This window comes from Alosa pseudoharengus, unplaced genomic scaffold (assembly GCF_046254945.1).
Source record: "Alosa pseudoharengus isolate Yale_2024_CS ecotype anadromous, Long Island Sound unplaced genomic scaffold, YU_APseudo_1.1 YU_APseudo_1.1_scf_12, whole genome shotgun sequence".
Taxonomy (NCBI): domain Eukaryota; kingdom Metazoa; phylum Chordata; class Actinopteri; order Clupeiformes; family Clupeidae; genus Alosa; species Alosa pseudoharengus.
The window spans coordinates 15,042,210-15,061,818 of NW_027468587.1; the positions used below are offsets into that span (position 1 = coordinate 15,042,210).

The 19,609-nt window shown below is 43.9% G+C and overlaps 1 protein-coding gene across 2 annotated transcripts in view; it reads right to left on the reverse strand.

The window, feature by feature from the left end:
- atp2c1 (ATPase secretory pathway Ca2+ transporting 1) overlaps positions 1-19,609 on the reverse strand; it is a 56,991-nt gene that overhangs the window by 24,389 nt on the left and 12,993 nt on the right. For both annotated transcript variants that reach the window (XM_076280215.1, XM_076280216.1), the window contains exons 2-8: positions 14,785-14,889; positions 10,878-10,994; positions 6,730-6,819; positions 6,524-6,559; positions 5,962-6,023; positions 4,322-4,430; positions 3,876-4,031 (exon numbers count right to left, since the gene is read on the reverse strand). In XM_076280215.1, coding sequence (XP_076136330.1) covers positions 3,876-4,031; positions 4,322-4,430; positions 5,962-6,023; positions 6,524-6,559; positions 6,730-6,819; positions 10,878-10,994; positions 14,785-14,889 — 675 coding nt within the window. The remainder of the gene's footprint in view (positions 1-3,875; positions 4,032-4,321; positions 4,431-5,961; positions 6,024-6,523; positions 6,560-6,729; positions 6,820-10,877; positions 10,995-14,784; positions 14,890-19,609) is intronic.

The following is a 19,609-nucleotide window of genomic DNA, read 5'->3' on the forward strand; positions in this document are numbered from 1 at the left end:
ACTTTATTTGCACACACGAACACGAACGGCATCCAGCATGGGTGCAGCAACTGCAAACCACAAACGCATACAGGACAATATAAGCCTTACTTTCAGGGTGGCCAACTGAAGGTTGAGGGAACACGGACATTCAGCAAACTTTTCATTGTGTCGGACAATATCGCTTCCTGGTCTGGGGACGGAGAAAAGACCCGACGGAAAGTCGCAAGGAACATTATACGTTCGTGGAGTGTGACTTACTGCACAAGCAGAGGTCAAGTGTGCAGGACAAGATGGGTGTTTGGGACGTTCTGGTTATGTATGCTATGTATTAGGTTACGAAGTTAGATAATAGGATTGCCTTGTTATGAAACTGTGGGTTTATGGTATCGAATGTATTATTGGATATTTATATGGAGAAGATGTGTTTTGTTAATTAATTGATTGATTGATTGATTGATTGATTGATTGATTGATTGTGCATTGGTTTAGTCGGCAGAGTTAAATTCTCTGGTGGGACTATGGTTGAGAGCAGAAGGAGGTAGAATGGTCTGAGGTGAGCAAGTGATAGCCCCTGCTAATAGGCCTAACACTCGTTTTGTGATTTGCAGCAGTTTGCCCTATGATTGAAAAGGTTTGTCAAAGTTAATTTGATATATTTTGGAAGCTCATTGATTGATTTGAGATTATTGTTTGGAGTTTGGTTTTTCTTTTCTTTTTCCGATTTTTCTCCATACTGGTTCATGCATGCAGCTGCTAAGGTGGAAATAAAAACCTGGCTACTTTTGAGAAACATCACCACTGTCTTCTGTTTCCTTCACCGCAACGCCATCCCGATCACAGTAAAGATAGCAAAGTAAACATGGCTAGTTTAGCAACTCCTGAAACTGCGGGTCCTAGTAGCGAGCAGCTAAGTGGGGCCTCTAAGAGAAAACATTAAGAGAAGATACAAGAGAAGACACCAGAGAAAGCTATAGGCCTCAGTATAGGCATCCGTTGAGTATGGATGCTTTTGAATTTGACGGAGGTGCTTTTGTATGAGTCATGTGTTTGGGGGGTGTAGTGTTAATTTCGTCAAACGAGACTAGAGGAAAAATGTTCGTCAACAACCTTTTTTTCCATGACTAAGACGAGACGATGACGAGACTGCACTAATGTCCTGAAACACTGACTAAGACTATCTTAAGATGCATTATTGTTGACGAAAAAAGACGAGACTAAAATGTTTTGCATGAAATGAAAACTAAGATAAAATCTCTATTAATTTTCGTCTACAAAATGAGTTGTTAAGTTTTCAAAATATTCCGAATGAGTTCATGGTTCATGCGCAGCAGCTTTCCTGTAGGCTAGTTTACGTGCTGTTGCTGCAACCCTGTGGCTGCAGCACGAAACTACATGGAACAAGAACACCCGAGATTACTGCCAGAGTTAGCAAGCTAACTACTTTATGCCACAATGTTACATACCCAGAAGTTGAAGCTTCTCTCATACATATACAAATTAACATCCCCCAGAATGTCCATACGAAAATGTTCAGCAAGTAATGTCAACTATTTAACTAGTTACACTGATGATGCAAAGTTTGCTAGCAAGTAAGCTAATATGGAGAGTTCGTGTTGTGTTTGGGCGCATATCACCATCTAGCGTGGTGGAGTAAACATTCATACTTGGGTCTAAGACAGTGTTTCTCAAACTTTTTCAGATGAAGGACCACTTAACGAATCAATAAAAAAGAAACGCACGGACCACCTAGCTAAAATTTTTTTTAAATAATAGACCTAGCAGTAGCCTATATTAGCCTACACAATACTCACTGAACAACCTTGCTTATTGTCTTTGCACTTTGCTTAATTGTGTCAGACGATTCATGATTTAAACTGGCATATCTGATATATAGACAGTGTTGTAGAACTGTTTGAATTTACATACAAGTTAGTTCAATATTGCAAACAACTCATCTATATTATATTTTACCACGTGGACCACTTGGGATAGCTTGCGGACCACCAGTGGTCCCCGGACCACACTTTGTGAAACACTGGTCTACGAAGATCATGACAGTGGTCCACTGTCTATGGTCAAATCCCAGCCGAGCTATAACTGTAGCTCGACTTACCTGTGCATGTAAACATACTGACTGACTGAAATAATTTGTTATAAAAAAAGACTGAAATGTTTTGACTAAAACTGACTAAGACTAAGATAGCTTTAGTTTTCTTTTGACTAAAACTAGACTAAAATGACGAGACTTTTAGTTGACTAAAACTTGACTAACAAAAATGATATTTGAATGACTAAAAAGGTAATTTCGTCACAAGACTAAGACTAAGACTAAATTAAAAATAGGTAACAAAATTAACACTAGGGGGGTGTCTGTGTGTGTGTGTGTGTGTGTGTACATGGGAGCGGGTGTACACGGATGTGTGTGTACGTGTGGGTGTGTGTCTCATGTGCTGGGGATGTGTGGTGTGTGTCATGAGGTGATCATGGGAGTGTCATGCCTAGACAATTATCAATTGTCACTACCATGACATCCCCCACCAGGACACAACCCATGACCAACACATCCGTGTACACACCCACACCCTGTACACACACACACCCATGTACACACACACACACACACCCATATATACTCTTTTGATCCCATGAGGGAAATTTGGTCTCTGCATTTATCCCAATCCGTGAATTAGTGAAACACACACAGCACACAGTGTACACACAGTGAGGTTAAGCACACTAATCCCGGCGCAGTGAGCTGCCTGCATCAACAGCGGCGCTCGGGGAGCAGTGAGGGGCTGGGTGCCTTGCTCAAGGGCACTTCAGCCGTGCCTACTGGTCGGGGTTCGAACCAGCCACCCTCCGGTTACAGGTCCGACACATACACACACACACCGGCTAAAAAAACACGAAATGAATAAAAAAACATACAAAATGATCATAAAAAGTACAAAAATGACACTGAAACCTACAAAACTGTCAAATTCAGTATCTCACCGCACACACACCCACACACACACAACCCCCACCCCCAGACACGTGACTCATACAAAAGCATTCCGCCACAAAACCCGGATGTCCCGCCTTCACCGGAAATCAAATACATTTGCCGGAAGTCCCGCCTTAATCAACCGGAAGTCCTGCCCACCTGTCACTTTTTAATTTATTTGTACGTTTCTGCCATAGGTCCAATTCCATACTCAAATTCTGAATTTTGAGTATGGCTACGTCAATCTTGTTCAGTGGGAACATCAGACATCCCAAGTCTCCCGGAAGTTCCGGGAGTCTCCCGCATATTGATAGCGGCTCCCTGACGCCCGCAAATTAGATAAAATCTCCCGGAATCTAGAGTGAGCATCCAAGACAGTGAGCATCCTGATTGGCCTGTTTCGCTAAATCAACCTATCAGTTTTCAATGTAGGCGGGCTTTTATCTCTTTTCTCCCGAACTTAATTAATCAGTTCAGTGTATAGGAACAGGAGCGTCATGGCAGAGTCAGTGCCTCAAAAAAAGGAAAATGTAAGACCCATTTCAAAGTGTAGGCTACCCTTGTCTCATATGAGTAAAAAATAATGATAGGCCTAGTCTTGCACACTGCACTGTTTGTAACATTGACTTTAGCATTGCCCATGGCGGGTTAAATGATTGCAAAAGAAATGTTGAGGTGAGTTTAACAAGTGTCAATTCATGTGCATATTATTCAGGTTGCCAAGGCTACATGAAAAGACCAAACTACCAAAATCTGCATATTTTATTTTCACAATTTCTATCTAGGCCTTCCTTATTTGGTGTACTGACTAGACATTATTGAACATATTAATCTGTATTTAGGCTAAAGTTTGGGATGGGGGGGGGGGGGGGGGCAACATGACAGAGATGCTGTGTCTGTGCAGTACCTTGGCCTTCCCACATCGCACCAGCGTGCCCATGAAGGCGACGTTGCTCCGCGATGTGATGTCTCCATTGGTGGCCGCAGGCTGAGGAGCGCTGGACTTGGAGCAGGGGGTGGTCTCGCCCGTCAGACTGGACTCGTCCACAGACAGATCAGTGGCCTGGGGGGGGGGAGGAGAAGGGGGAGGGGGGGCAGAAGGGCTGGGATCATGGCCTGTGGTCATGCAAACACAACCACTGCTATTTTTGGACCTTGTGATTAGATACAATAGAGGCATGTGACTAGTTCTGAAGCGCAAGAGCAAAAAAAAAAAAGAACAAAGACAGAGGGCTATTTTGTGTAACATGGACCGGGTGTTTGTTTGTGCATTAATGTCTGAAAGAGACATAGTATGGGTATGCATGAGTAAGGAACACAGTTCAAAGTGCGTGTGTGTGTGTGTGTGTGTACCTCAAACAGGCGTAGGTCAGCTGGCACCCTTTCTCCAGTGGAGAGGCAGACGGTGTCTCCGGGAACAAGCTCCCGTGCTAGCAAATGTTCCAAGTGCCCTTCCCGTATACTAGAGAGAGAGAGAGAGAGAGAGAGAGAGAGAGAGAGAGAGAGAGAGAGAGAGAGAGAGAGAGAGAGAGAGAGAGGGAGGGAGAGAGAGAGAGAGAGGGAGCATAAGGAGACCAAGTGAGACAGTGGTTGGCAGGGCGTGGGTTAAAAAAAAGAAAAAGGGAGACATGCAGAGATAGAAAGAATGTGAGCGAAACATTGTGTGTGGGTGAGAAAGAGAGAGAGATGGAGAGAGAAAGAGAGAGAGATGGAGAGAGAGAAAGAGAGCAGCGCTTTGTGAAAGCAGGCCAGAGGAGGCGTGTGAACTAGCAGACCTTGAGGCTAGTCTTGTCTGCTGGAATCTGGGTTAGGGTGAGGTGAGCTTTGCAAACTGGAGTGTGAATGTGCGCTTGTGCCTGGCATGAGACGCCTGCCCAGCATCTCACATTACCCAGCAGGAACAGCCACAGGACGCAGACTACCCCTCCCAACACACAATCCCCACCCCCACTGGCTGAACAATCTCCTCCCATTAGTAGTCGAGGCACAATGCGGGCCTCTGGGCTGGCAAGATGGTGCGAGTATTCAGGTGGTGGAGCTCGGGGATGGAGACAGGGTGGGGTGAGAGGGAGCAGCAGGTGACTGGGTTGGTTCGGGTGGGGTAGGGTGAAGTAGGGAATGGGTCGAGTTTGGGCCGTGGGCAGTTTGTCTATTTGAAGTGCAAATGTGAAGCCGTGGGTCATGTTTGAAATGGAAATTACACAGGGTCTCTCCATCGCTTTCTCTCTTTCCCTTTTTCGCTCGTGACCAGCGAGATCACATTGTTATTTGTAGAAGAGCTTCTTTCACAGGGAGACGAAGGGAGAAAGAGGAGAGGGCACGGCAGCATCTACGGATACTCTCAGGAAGCTCATCAAGGTGAAAGTGGTTGTGTGTGTAAATGAGAGAGAGAGAGTGTGTGTGTGTGTGTGTGTGTGTGTGTGTATGTGTGAAAGAAAGAGGGACAGATAGAGTGTGTATTTCATGGTGTGTGTATCTTTTAGTGTTTAAAAGTATGCCATCTGGATCAGAGTATAGCACAATGTAAATGTACGTTGGACACATTTGAGTATGGGTGTCCCATACAGTGCATGTGGAAGAGGGCAAATGAGAGGGAAAAATAGACACCAAGCTAGCCTGGGTTTTCCCATGCTGCCTTACACGCACGATTTTATTCACGCTGCTAGGCAGCTTGAATTCCATGGAGCAAATTTTCACCTCAGTTAGGGGACCAATAACAGAACGGAGGGAGGGCAGCAAGACGATGACGACACACCAAAGGCCTTTATGAGCTACGTACAGACGCATTTGATAGACATTCGTAGCGCCCAATAAACGGCTCTGGGCATTCGTAAACCACGTTTCAAATACGAGAAAATGAATGTCTAGTTCCAAGACCCCATCTCAATGAGATGAGGTCTGACGTTAGCCAGGCTAACATCAAGCTATGCAAATAGGAGAGAGAGATCGTGGGAAGAGAGAGAGAAGACAATGAATGAGTATAATCTATTTACCAGTGACATTCTGGAGGCACGAGTTTCCCCAATTCCTCCAGTGACTTCTCAGATCGGTACTCCTGCAAGAAACATACTGACAATGAGACGGACAGAAAGATTTATTGCATCAAAAACTTAATGCATCACCAAATGAGGAGATTATGTACGGCAGTAATAATCTTAAAAGCTAACAATAAAGAAAAAGAGAGAGCGAGAGAGAGAGAGAAAGAGAGATATGCAGCCAAGCCCTTCCCTGAAGATAGGGCACAAAGAAAAGCATGGACACACATATAAATAAAGACCTCAGCATGCACTCACTCCATTACACACACACACACACACTAGGCTTTCAGTCTAAAGCCTTTTTCCAATTTCCTTTTTATTTTCTCCTTCATCTCACCAAAGGCTTTTGCGGCCACTCACATTTTGCTTCCCACACACACACACACACACACACACACTTAAAGCAATCACACTGCCAGGAATTCTTTTCTCTATTAACAGGCAGATATGTGCTAATTAAATGATGACCCTGACCGCTACTTTACACATAGATCAATACTGTCAAACATCAGCTTACCTGGACAAAGGCAACGGTCACAACGATAATAATGGCCTGTGGAAGAGGAAGAGAGATCAGATCAGACACCACATCTCTCTTGTTTAACCAAATTAAGTCAATTATTGGTAACATCATTCAAATGTATAATTTCTCGAGACTTCTTTTGTTTCTTTGTTTGACTGATTAAAGTAACCGCAGCAACAGAGGGGCGATCATGTTCTTACCACTGTGATGCTGACGGCATCGTCAAACTGTCGCATCAACACACTGATAACAGCAGAGGCCAGGAGCAGCATGATAAGGGGGTCCTTAAACTGCAGGCAGTGGAAAGAGAGGGAGAGAGAGACAAACAGAGGGAAAGAGAAAGAGAGAGAGAGAGAGAAATATGGGAGATGGAGAGAGAGAGAGAGAGAGAGAGAGAGAGAGAGAGAGAGCAAAGGAGGGAGGAAGAGAGAGAAATACAAAGAGAGAAAGAGAGGGAGAGAGAAAGAGAATGAAGTCAATAGGGCAGAGTGAATGAAAAGAAAGTGCGAGACAGGGAGAGAAAACAGTAAGGGAGGTTACCCAAGGGCCTCAATTCAGTGCAAAATAGATGACTAATAAGCCAGACAACCCAGTACACAATTTCACAGAAAACCTTCTTTGGGAAATGGCATAGGGGGGGAAAAAAAACACAACAGGACAAAGACACACAGTTGCATTCACAGATTCTGCAGCTCAAGCAGACACTGACGCAACAAACCCTCAAGGTCACCATGTGCTCCCTTGGTGGGGACTGGAGCATTACACTGATAACTGCATTCCTGAACAGAAATGCAAGATATTTTGTGGTGAAACATCTGGCTGTTGACTGGATGAGGGGGAAGAAAGAAAAAAAAAAATCACAGCATCCATGTGCCGTCTCACCGACAACTTTGGCAAACAGAAGGCAAGACAGACCTGAATAAATGTTTGCTAATTTGGCATGCCTGTGAGAAAGACATTTCTACAAGGAAAGACAAACAGGACAAAAACAGCACCAAATTCACCGCCATGTTTGCAGTGGACTCGAGATATTTTGGAGAGCTCTCGTCTCGTGCGAGGCAGGAAATGCCTTCGTTGGGCCCACCACATCCATTGGTGTCTGTGGAGATGACCACAATGGCTCTGCACGCTCATGAAGCAGACCCTCTGCTGACAATGAGGGAACAAACAGGGCACTATGCCACACCACAGTCAACGCCACACCACACCAAATGACCCATATCTGACACGGTCTGCGGAGGCTGCACCTCTGGTCCACCAATTGTACTGTACACACAAGACGAAAGAGAACATTCTAGAAACAACCCCACCCACTCATCCACACACAAATCCCACCACTGGACATTTCAGGAATAGAGTGCACTTAAGGGACTGAGACACCGGTTCCTTCTGACTACTAATGTCAATAAAGTGAGACACACACTAGACACACATTCCCCCATGTATTTTCAAGTTTGTGAGTGTGTGTGTGTGTGTGTGTGTGTGTGTGTGTGTGTGTGTGTGTGTGTGTGTGTGTGTGTATACACTATGTGCATGGTAGTAGGATCTGACAATCAAAGACTACCTTGTCTCTGGTAACTAGCAATTAGAGGGAGAGTGTGCAGCTGGGATGTGATTATTTCCTTTGACTGAGTAATTGAACAGGGCTCTGCCGAGACCAAATGACAAGTGTGATGTAATTAGTGAGCTGGATACCAGGACATTAAAAATAAGACCTGATACAGCAGCGATCACCTGGAGGGTCTGGGAGAAGTTATTTCCCTTTCCTCCACAAACAACACTTAACAGCTAACAGGTAGACGGCCAACAGGCTACCAGTACCAGGGTCTCATTTTGATTTTTTGCTAGTGTGAGGAAAATCCCTTTGGCATTTTCAGCGTCTGTTGCTACATTAAACATGCAATCATGCTAAACTACTGCTTTTTAAAAATGCCACTTGCTTGGCTGAATATCTGTAGTACATGTAGCTGTTGGAGATTTAAAGGAGATTTTGTAAGATATTTGGGAGATTTTCTTTGTCTTTCCGGTATATGGGATCATGGCCAAGTCTGTCTTGGGTGGTGAAGTGTGGACGAATAATAGGGGAAAAGCTCCAAGAATAGCAACACAGCAAGAGAGAGAAAGAGAAAGAGAGAGAGAGAAAAGAGAGAGAAAGAGACAGAGTGGAAAAAAAGAGAGCAAGAGAGTGAGAGAAAGGAGAGAGAGAAAAGAGAGAGAGAGAGAGAGAGAGAGAGGGAGGGTGTTTTTGAGAAAACAAGAGCAACACAGAGGAATCAAGAGACAGACCGGAAAAAAGGGAGACGTGAGCTTGACTCAGCCTCTCTGCTTCCTCAAAGCGTTGGCTGCATCTGAAGTGACAGATTAAAGAGCCCTCTCCTTGTTGCTGTTCACGGAGAGCCACGGAGGAGCAGCACACCTCCCGACAGCTCTCTCCACCACCCCCACCGGCTCACTTTCAGCACGAGCGCTGAGGCTCTGACCCGCACGCCTAAATGCTAAGCGTGTCAGGCTGCTACACTACATTACCCAGGCTGACACGGAGAAGCCCTCCGAATGAGGGTGGGGTGGGGTTGGTGGGGGGTGTAGATGCAACCAGGAGGATGGTAATTGAAAGCTGGCTGACACTTAGGGTTTGACAAGACTGGCTAAGTAACAGTGAGGAAAGAAAAACTGAGGTGAGGTGGGGTGGGGTGGGGAGTGTGTGTGTGAAATGTGGGCGGATTTTTCTCCATCGTCCTGGAGATGATTTTGATTTGGGCATTGATTTGTCAGCAGCCATCCTACGCTACAATACAGAAAGCTCAGTGGAGGAGCTATTCAATGGGTTCAGTGTTAAAGAGATCACGATGTGGTCTGAAGTGTGTGGAGCCGGTGTTGTGGCAGACAGCACCAGAGCAGTGGGAGGCAGGGCAGTGGGTGGAGGTGGTGTGTGTGTGTGTGTGTGTGTGTGTGTGTGTGTGTGTGTGTGTGTGTGGGGGGGCAATCCTGGAGGGGTAGAGAAAAGGAGAGAGAATGATAGAACAATTGTGTTAAATTGTATAAAAATTGTCTTTAATTGTCTACAAATTGTCTTAAATCTTACATTTTAAGATATATTTTCTTAATCCATTGGCAGATAAATTTACTTGTTTTTTATGTCTTAATTTAAGAAGATTTTGATTTATTTTAAGTCAAATAATCTTACAAGAAAGCTCAAAGTAAGTATCCTTATACTAAAAACAACTAGATTTTTTATCTTAATATAAGATTGTAAAACTTAGTGAGATATCACTTTTTGCAGTGAAGAAGAAGAGAGGAGGAAGAGGAGAAGAAGGTAACAAAGAGATACAAGGAAAGGGTGAAACTAGATTTACCGGATAACTGTAGAAATGGAAGAGAAAGAATTCGGGTGTGTGTGTGCCTGCGTGTATGTGTGTACACACATGAACACACACAAAGAAAATCAAACACACACATACACTCACATGCCACATTTGGAGAAAGAGGTGTTGTGTGTATCCATAACATCTATGTTGCTACTGCTATTGTCAACAAAGTCACATGACTGAATATTGTTTGAGCAATTATTGCAATCTGTCAAACTGTCAAATTTGTGTCCTTATGTAATATGTATTCTGAATTGTGGACACAAATGAAAAAGTAAAATGTATGTGTGTGTGGATGGATTATGTTAGAATGGATGGATTATGTTAGAAATAAAGGGTCCCTGGCTCCACCCCAACGCAAAAAGCAGCAATGACTCCAACTACCAATTGCCCTTTCTTGTAGGACCTGCCACACTTTGTCTGTTCTGAGCAATTGTGTTGATCCTCAATTTGCAATACCAGAAACAACATACCAGAAACAACATACCAGAAACAACACAAAGTATTATGGATCTACTGGGGGTCATTTCAACTGGCGATAAAAGATCACAACAATGCTGCTAGTGCTAGCAGAAGACATGAACAGAGAGTAGTGAGAATAGGAGGAACAGATAAGGGGGATTAAGAGAGGAGACCAAGAGAGGGAGGAATTCACAAAAAAATGATTGCTGGACAAATATGAAGGTGAAAAGCTCCCAATTGGTCTGCTATAATTAGGCACAGGGCTATGGGTGTCGGAAGGCTGGCTGACTGGCTTAGATTTCAGCCTCCTCCTACAGATGACACTGGGCATTTTCAACATACTTCCTCTCGTCTGTCCATTTAAAGTGGCCCAAGGCCTTTCTTCCGCGCCACTGCCCATGACAGGCCTTGTAAAAACGGCCACAAACGCCTCAGCGGAAAAAAAAAAAAATGTTTGGTGGGGGGAAAAAAACTGCAGCCAACTGTGCATCTAAGTAGAGCTCTCATTAAGTCCTGCCCACCTGGGAGATGTATTTCTTCCACAGCGGTTCATCTTCACTGATGTCAAATTCGTTCCAGCCATGGTAGACACGGCGACGGGTCACCTCCTCGTGAGTCAGGCCAAACTGCAGGTCAGCCTAGAGAGTCAGAAAGAGAGAGAGAGAATGAGAGAGAGAGGGGGGGGGGGGGTCAGATGAGACAGATACGGTACGCAGATGACCATGGGGCCCAAACAGAATGTTAAAAAGAGCCGGAGGCCTGGCTGACAAACAGCGGTGGCAATTGGTTTGCAAATGGGTTGTGACTTTTGACTCACTGAGGTGGAACAATGGCAGTAGTTGTTTTTTCATGTTTTTTTTTTTTCAAACTAACAAACAAAGGCTGTCTCTGCTGAATTACTGAAGCTAAGCAGATGTGGGCTTCTTAGTACTTGGATGGGAGACTTCCTTGGAAAACTCAAGTTGCTGCTGGAGGTGGTGTTGCATGACAGCTTCCCTCTGGCCAAAATATCAATCCCAATGCCCCAGTGTTACTGTAGGAGATGCCATCCTATGGATGAGACATTAAACTTGAGGTCCTGACTCACTGTGGCCATTGAAGATGCCATGGCACTTATCGCAAAAAGAGGATGTCTTTCTTTCACATTGTAAATTAGGTCTATAACACCAATTATCAACTCTGCTATGCACTATTTAGTTTGGAATTCATGTAATCACACATTTAGCCTAGTTTAGATTTAAACAGATAACACATTAACTGTGATATTAACATTTGGAATATAAAGAATATAGGGCAATTCCACGGAAAATTGACTTTTTGTCACATCCATAACGCCAGTGAAATGCCTTGGCATTTGTATGATGTGAATGATAATTCATTTTTTATGCATTTTTTCTCATGTACATTCTTCAGCCAAAAATAGCAAATGCTCAAATTTCATGTAATCAATCACATTATACCATACCATCACATTTTATTGGCGTTATGGATGTTACAAAAAACGTAATTTTCCATGGAATTGCCCTATAATGACATTGAATCACGGAATTAAATGTAGGCTTGAACCAATGTCAATAAAAAAACTGAACAATGTCAGTTTCCTCTCTGATGGCAACTACATAGAGTAGAATTGATATTTTCATTAATCTCATTGATTGATTTCATACATGATGCACAGAATGACAGGTCTGTTAAATAAAGCAAGAGGTGATGGTTCTGGGTCTTCAGTAATTGATATATCTTAGAGATATCAGAAGAGCGAGCAGATTGCCAAATTAATAGTTGATGTGTGGCCAATATCAGCTTGGGGGCAAAGGACCAACCTTCTCTGAATGTTGAAGGCCACGTGAGCTGTGAGTCCACCGAGCATGCTCAGTCATGTGCTCTATGGATCTGCTGGCGGGGCATATCATCTGACACTAAGGACAGTGCAACGCTGCTGAGCCCCCATCTCTCTGACCATTGTAGATCACATAACATCGGAACTCACCTCCCCTTCTATCTATGCACCTAGGCCATGAGGACACAAGCAGCAATACTGGTTATGGAACCAGACTTGTGACCAAATAGTGGTGACCACTATTGTGACTAAATAGTGGCAGGTTCCATCCCTCAATGGCAGGGAAAATGTGGTCTGAACACTCTTCTATGTCCGTCTTGACTAAAATGCAGAGAAAGAATTTCCTTCGGATGGATGGATCTATCTATCTAGATAAAATCCAACAGGGCGGTCATTTTAATTAGGTTGAATCACAAAATTGAATCACAAAATCTCCACCTTAGGACCTCTAACAGTACTACCTATCCCCAATCAGTGTGCCAAATGTCACAACTCACAATAATGTACAATAATAACATATTACTTCACTGCTTAGCCCCCAAAAAGGTATACACACTAAAGGCGGTTTTATGCTTCTGTGTCGAAGCGACGGCGTAGCCAGGCAGAGTCCTGTGCGTTGGCATGTACCCCCTCCAAGCCCTTCGCCGTCGCCTGACACGCACCTCTAAAAAATTGTAACCTCGCATTGAGGCGACGCAGACCGGACTGTGATTGGTCCACTCACCCTGGGTGTTGAGCCGGCTGCTTCAAGCAACCTACTGTGGGGAGTAGCAACATGCTAGTTTGCTGACATCAGCTTTTCAAAATGTAAATATTTTGGTTACAATGACGGGGTTATCCGATCGTAAAATTTCTTTTTGTCAGTAACGTTTTGAAACTTCCCCAGCAAGCAGTATTTTGTGGGTAGTTGTGGGAAGTCCGCTTGCGAACATAACATAAACTGGCTTGCAGACACCTCGCAAATAACCAAATAACTTATTTTCTGGTTACAATAACTAGGTCATTGGAACATAGTGTTTTTAGTATTTCTCGATAACTTCTAAAAAAACTTCTCTCGATAAAATCTAAGTTAGAAAAGGCCAATCAAATAAGATTACTATTTCAGCAGTCTATGGAGTTCGCAGGCAGGAACTTCAAAAGGATCAAGGCAACGGCGTAGTCACTGTGTGGAGTTGACGTAGAACCATAAAACAGCCGTAAGGGTGCCTTCACTGCTTCACCCCAATAATAATAAGAAAAGGTAAAAACACATGCCTTAGCAGCTTGTCTGCTTGGCCCCTAATAAGAAAAACTATAAAACACTTAGGATATTGCTTGACCCCCAAAAAAACAACAACATGCATGATCACTAACTACCTCATCCTACCTATCCCATTGTGCATAACTGAGAGGCTATTTAATAAGCAGACTGAGCAGGAGGGTCTAGCTAACAAGAAAAGTCAGAAGCAGAATAACACAGCTGGGGATAACAAAGTTATATCTGTCTGTCTGTGTGTTATTTATCCGTCGTAATGCATGTCTCCAGTCTGTGTGGAGGTGTGATGGCGGTGTCAGGGGAGCTGGGCTAATGGCAGCGCTCTCTACAGCAGATGGCCTTGTCACAGGCACGCCAGAGGCCAGAGCCTACTCAGACGAATGGGTGACAAGGCAGTGTGTGCAGCTGAGGACAGACCAGAGGAAGGAGTGGGTTTCTTCCACTCTCTGTCTGTCTCTGTCTCTCCCTCTTTCCTTCTCTCTGTCAATATCTCTGTCTTTCCATCACCCTGTATCTCTCTCTTCCCCGCTCTCTTTCAATCTCTTTCAATCTCTGCCAGTCTCTCTCTCTCTCTCACTCTGCCTCTGTCTCTTTTGAGCATCTGTCACTGCTGTCATAAGACTCTTCCTATTAGACACATCCTGCCATCCAGGGCCCTGTGAAGCTCCATGGGCCTCAATTCATGCAGACTGGATGTGAGGAGACATCTGCTCAAGGTCACTCATATAACAAGTTATAATAAGATTTCTCACATGCTGTTCTCAGGCAAGGCCAAAAATGTTGCCTTTGTGGAACTAGATATGCAAATTACTCCTTTAAAATATGGTCTGACAAATGAAAACAAATTAATGCTATACATTCTAAACTGGTAATCAGTAACAGCTTAAAACTGTTGTAAGCGATATATTTTGGTGATATATAACACCTGATGGTGTTTAAGTGTCGACAGCCTCAGAGTCGGAGTCCCGGAAGAGGACTGTGGGATATGATGAAGAATGTGTGCTGCACTGATACAGCCAATCTGCCTAATTAGCTTCAACTTCTGAGTGCAGCCAAAGCAGTGCATTTTAAGCAGATCCACATGACTCAAACTAAATCGTGGGGAAACCTTAACTTTCTTAGGAAAGACATTCCTGCCCTTAAAAATACACCCAGAATATGAAGAAACAACTAAAGCTAGGATGGCCAATTTGTACCACATGTGTCGTGGCATACATACAATATACAATGGAAGTCACTGGAAGAGTCCTGTGTGGCAATGTTCAAGAGAAAACTCTTAAACTCCTTTAAATTACACATGACATGATTCACCATCCCACTAAAGAGAACTTACCTGCAATGTGCATACAACTTCGTTCACTGGTAATTCGCTGGCTTTTTTGGAGGTCAGTACTGGCACCATGGTCTCATCTTCACGATCTGGGGGACTCTCAACAAGCTGTTCAAACCAATACGGGAAGAGAAAAAAACAGAAAGCATATTTATTGAGGGGCAGGCATAAACTGGTCAAACATTGATATGATGGGACTGTATTACAGTCAGTGTACAGTGCACAACAATTTAAGAGATAATCCACCTCCACAATCACAAGATAATCCCTGCTGTGCATGGATTGGGTGGAATGATATTACAAAGATAAAACAGGGATTAGGTGGCAGCCTGGAGGTTAGCGAGCGCAGAGGAGCAGATGATTGCTCGGGCGTGATGGCCGATTGTTCTCTAGTGTTGTTGCATGATGCACCGATACTACACAGGTATAGTGATACCCTGACCCCATGATAAAATTCCTTTGTTTGTTAGTTAAAACAAAGGAATTTGAGGTTCCATGTGTCGTCAAGACTATACTGATTCAAATTCTACTGATGTTTAAAGACCACTTTGTGGCTTTTTTTTTAGTTTAGTTTAAAATTACCAAGAAAAAGCAACAAAATGTGAAGAAACAACTGTTGTGACTAATGTCAAAAATGCCTAAGCTCTGTGTTGTCCAGATTTCCACTGAAGTTAGCATGCAAACCAACTAGCACCAGACCAACTCTCTTGTAAAACCACATTGTACCACGTGTGGCCACTGTATGTAATACAATGCAGGTCACGGAAGAGTGCGGCTGCATTCAAGACAACTCAAGGCCTTCAAAATTCCACATACACTATCGATCAAAAGTTTGGGGTTACTTAATAAATTTACATTCCACTCCATTATAGACAGAATACCAGCTGAGATCAGTTTCATTGTTGTTTTAATCAGGGCAGCAGTTTTCAGATTACATTATGTGCTTACATAATTGCAAAAGGGTTCTCCAATGCTTTCTCAGTAAGCCTTTTAAAGTGATATCAGATTGGTAAACAGAATGTGCCTTTGGAACATCGGATGAATAGTTGCTGATGATGGGCATCTGTATACTTATGTAGATATTGCACTAAAGATCAGCCATTTCTTTCTACAACAGTCATTTACAACATTAATGATGAAAACAAGGACATTTCTAAGTGATCTCAAATTTTTCAATGGTAGCGTAGCTCTTTTAAGGTTTTTGCCATGTTATCGATTCAGCATTTGATATTTAGGCATGGTATCATATCAAAGTCATTATTTTGGTATCGTGACCACATTATGTTCACTCTTCGTCCTCACTCTACAGAAACAGAAACACTGCCATGATGTCCTATGGTCATCAATCACATCACAGCAACAAAGGCTCAAAACTGAAAACCAGACAGCCAACGTCAGCCTCCTGAAGCCTCTTATCCTCCATCCTTATGAAATCAGTTTAGTGAGAAAAAAAGACTCTTTGAGAGCCTTGAGAGTCGAGATAAACGGGAGAGCGAAATCAGAGTAACGCAATCAGGGGCGCCAAAGTGGCCCATTGATTGGAGGGTGGAGACTAATGGGCATCACATCTTGGAGAGAAAGAGGCTCCATGAAAATGATGTTGATGTGAGTGGCTGAGAGCGTTTCTGCACGGAATGGAATGGGGGCTGGACTGTGAGGCTGGAAGCACAGGAAAGAGGTTTTGGGAGGAAGACTGTTGGGGGGAGGGGAGTGGGGGCTGCCACCTGTCCCAGAGCAGCCAGACGGAGCAGTTCTATGGGAATGACGGAAAGAGCCTTTAGGACTTCATTATAACCAGACAGGAGCTACAGTGAGCGCGCGTGCACACACACACAATACAGTTACACATGGGCCATCTCAGAACACACAAAGAATTTGTTTTTTTATAGTGCACTTATTTTTGTTGGTCCTCATGCTCGCTCACTCACACACTCACACACACACACACACACAGCCTCGAGCTCCATGCTTTATTTGGCGTGATTAGACTGTTAACAGAGTTTTATTAAGACTGGCAATAAAAAAAGTAGCCTATATAAAATGAATGTGCCTGGTAACCAAATGAACTCCATTTGTGTTGCCTTGGGTGTGTGTATCTGTGAGTGCTCGACTACAGCACTCGCCTGTGACTCCTAATGAAAGAAAAGAGCAAGCGCCCAGGAACACCGTATGGGTCTAGTACGTGCTCCCCATCGTACAGTGCCTGTCGTACGACTGACTCCATTGCAGTAAGGTTTTACTGGAGCAAATCCACACACACACACATCGTTATAAAAACAGAGCATAAGCCTGGTGATGAGGGGATCGTGCTGCTCGTGTTGTGTGTCAAAGGATTTTAGGGGCGTATTTTTTAGACAGTGCATCCAGGCCTTTGTTGCCAACAGGTGTTGGGTCCCATTGTATGTTTTAAAGATGTGTGTGTATATTGAAAGCAGCATGCAAATGTTAATGAAAATCAGGCAGCTAATAAAAAACCCAAGAGACAGGCAAACTCAAAGGAAAACAAAATAAAACAACAACCCAAAATGAACAAAAAAGACTAGTACGACACAAACGGCGTTTTTAAACAGGACAAAAACAAACGAAAAAAACTGCATGACCAAAGTTGACACTGACGTGAAGGAAAATCAACCACAGCCCAAAGGAGCCAAACCACTGCGTATTGCTTACCGACTAGAGGGATTAACAATCCGGCACAACCCACTGACCCCAAAACACGCCCGAAACCAAACACAGACAGTTAACAAAAAGCCTGACTGGCTTCGGTTACAGTAAAGGCACATACTTGATCAGTACTGGTGCTGTTTACAGGAAACTGAATGACCCATAAACAGGACACTGAATAATCTGAAGCTGTGGAGGCTAGAACGCCCCAACAGAGAGACAACAGGCTTACCAGCACCAGTGATGCTGGGTAACATGAGATGACAGGGCAAGGTGATGAGGACTTTTCTAGCTGTGATGAGACATAGGGGACTTTTTTTAACAATGTTGCTGGGGCAACCACATAACCGATCCCATGATGTGATCTGATTGGACAATCATTATCGTTTGAAGCACTTCAGAACACAACTGATGCCCAATATCAATGGGAATGCACCCAAACAACCAAACTCAGGAATACAGCCAGACAACATTGCTCAAAACTTTGCCTTGAGTATCAATCTCTGTTTCTTGAGGTCACCGAGTATTGTCTATCAGAATGAAAAAAGAATCAGTTCTACCTAGCTGGAGTTGCTGCAGCCAACAGCTAGAGCTGCGAGGCAGGTACTTTGCTACACTCTATGAACATGGGGGCTCATGAACATGCCCCCAGACAAAGTCCTTTTAGGCAAGTCCCTCCACTCGGCGGCCATACTGCAACACTTTTTGGGCACTCATCGGGCATCCTATTCGGCAAAAATGCGCGTGCGCAATGCTTCACGACACCAACCTTGCTCCAGCGGCGAGTTCACAACACATGATTGGCACGATGTCTTCACAACACACCACATGATTGGCTCAAAGACACTCCTTCCTCTCCCCAGTCTGAGTGGCTTTGGCCCTGGGTAGCCATTCACACCACTGTAAGGCCCAAAGGAACACACACACTCCTCCCTCTCCCCTGGGGCAGCCGTGGCCTACTGGAGGGTTGCCGGTTCGAACCCCGACCAGTAGGCATGGCTGAAGTGCCCTTGAGCAAGGCACCTAACCCCTCACTGCTCCCCGAGCGCCGCTGTTGATGCAGGCAGCTCACTGCGCCGGGATTAGTGTGTGTGCTTCACCTCACTGTGTGCTGTGTGTGTTTCACTAATTCACAGATTGGGATAAATGCAGAGACCAAATTTCCCTCACGGGATCAAAAGAGTATATATACTTATACTTATACAATGTATTCACATGTCGACGTTTTGCAGAGGAAGGGGTGGGATATGTGTAGACAACGGCCATATTGGCGTTACAAACTAACCATTTCTATGGAGGATTTTTTGAGTGCTGTGTCTCCTCATTAGAAAGTGTCTGCCCCAGAGTCCTCAAAAATTATACAAACTGATTCATTAACCAATCACCCAAATAGTTGCTGATTAATTTAACAGTTATCAACTTATCGATTAATTGTTGCAGCCCCCAGTGTATAAGCAAAAGCAACGTGAGTGGTAAAGCAAAGAGCAGATGCTTTTATCAGCATTCAGGTATCAATCCAGGGTCCACTATTTCTTAGGTGTCAACACTGCCACTTCTCCACCACACCTTACCAATACTCTTCTGAAACTTGGGGGATCTGACTGATCATGATCGGTTTCCTGGGCTTTCAAACAGCGATGAATAATTGAACTGATAAAGCCTCATTGTGATGAAAGCAAGTGAATCACTTCAGTTCAGGCAATCGATTTCTCTCTTTGAGTAGCTGCCACACAAATCAAATTGATGATAAAGGCGAACCGATACACTGAAATTTAGTTGGAATAAAAACATAAGCACTCCATGGGAAACCCAAGAAAATCAATAAGAGAGATAGATAACCACAACTGAAGACACTGTAGGCCTACAATACAATCAACTTAAACCACTGACACACTCACTCACTCACAGGTAGGAATGGCTGTGAGGTAGCTCATTGCTAAGCAGAGAGGGCTCAAACCAGTGCTACTAATAAATTAGTCTGGTGCACAGTACCTGCATCTGTTTTCATTCTGTTATTCTCTTCCTAAAAATTACCGCAACACCTTCCAGTCAAGTACGTCTCAATCACCGTCTTACTCCATTTACGGTACCTGTTCTTTCCTGATGCCTTCTCTGCTTTCTCTCTTTCATTCCTCGTCTTTCTCTGAAGACCAAGGCTAAGAGA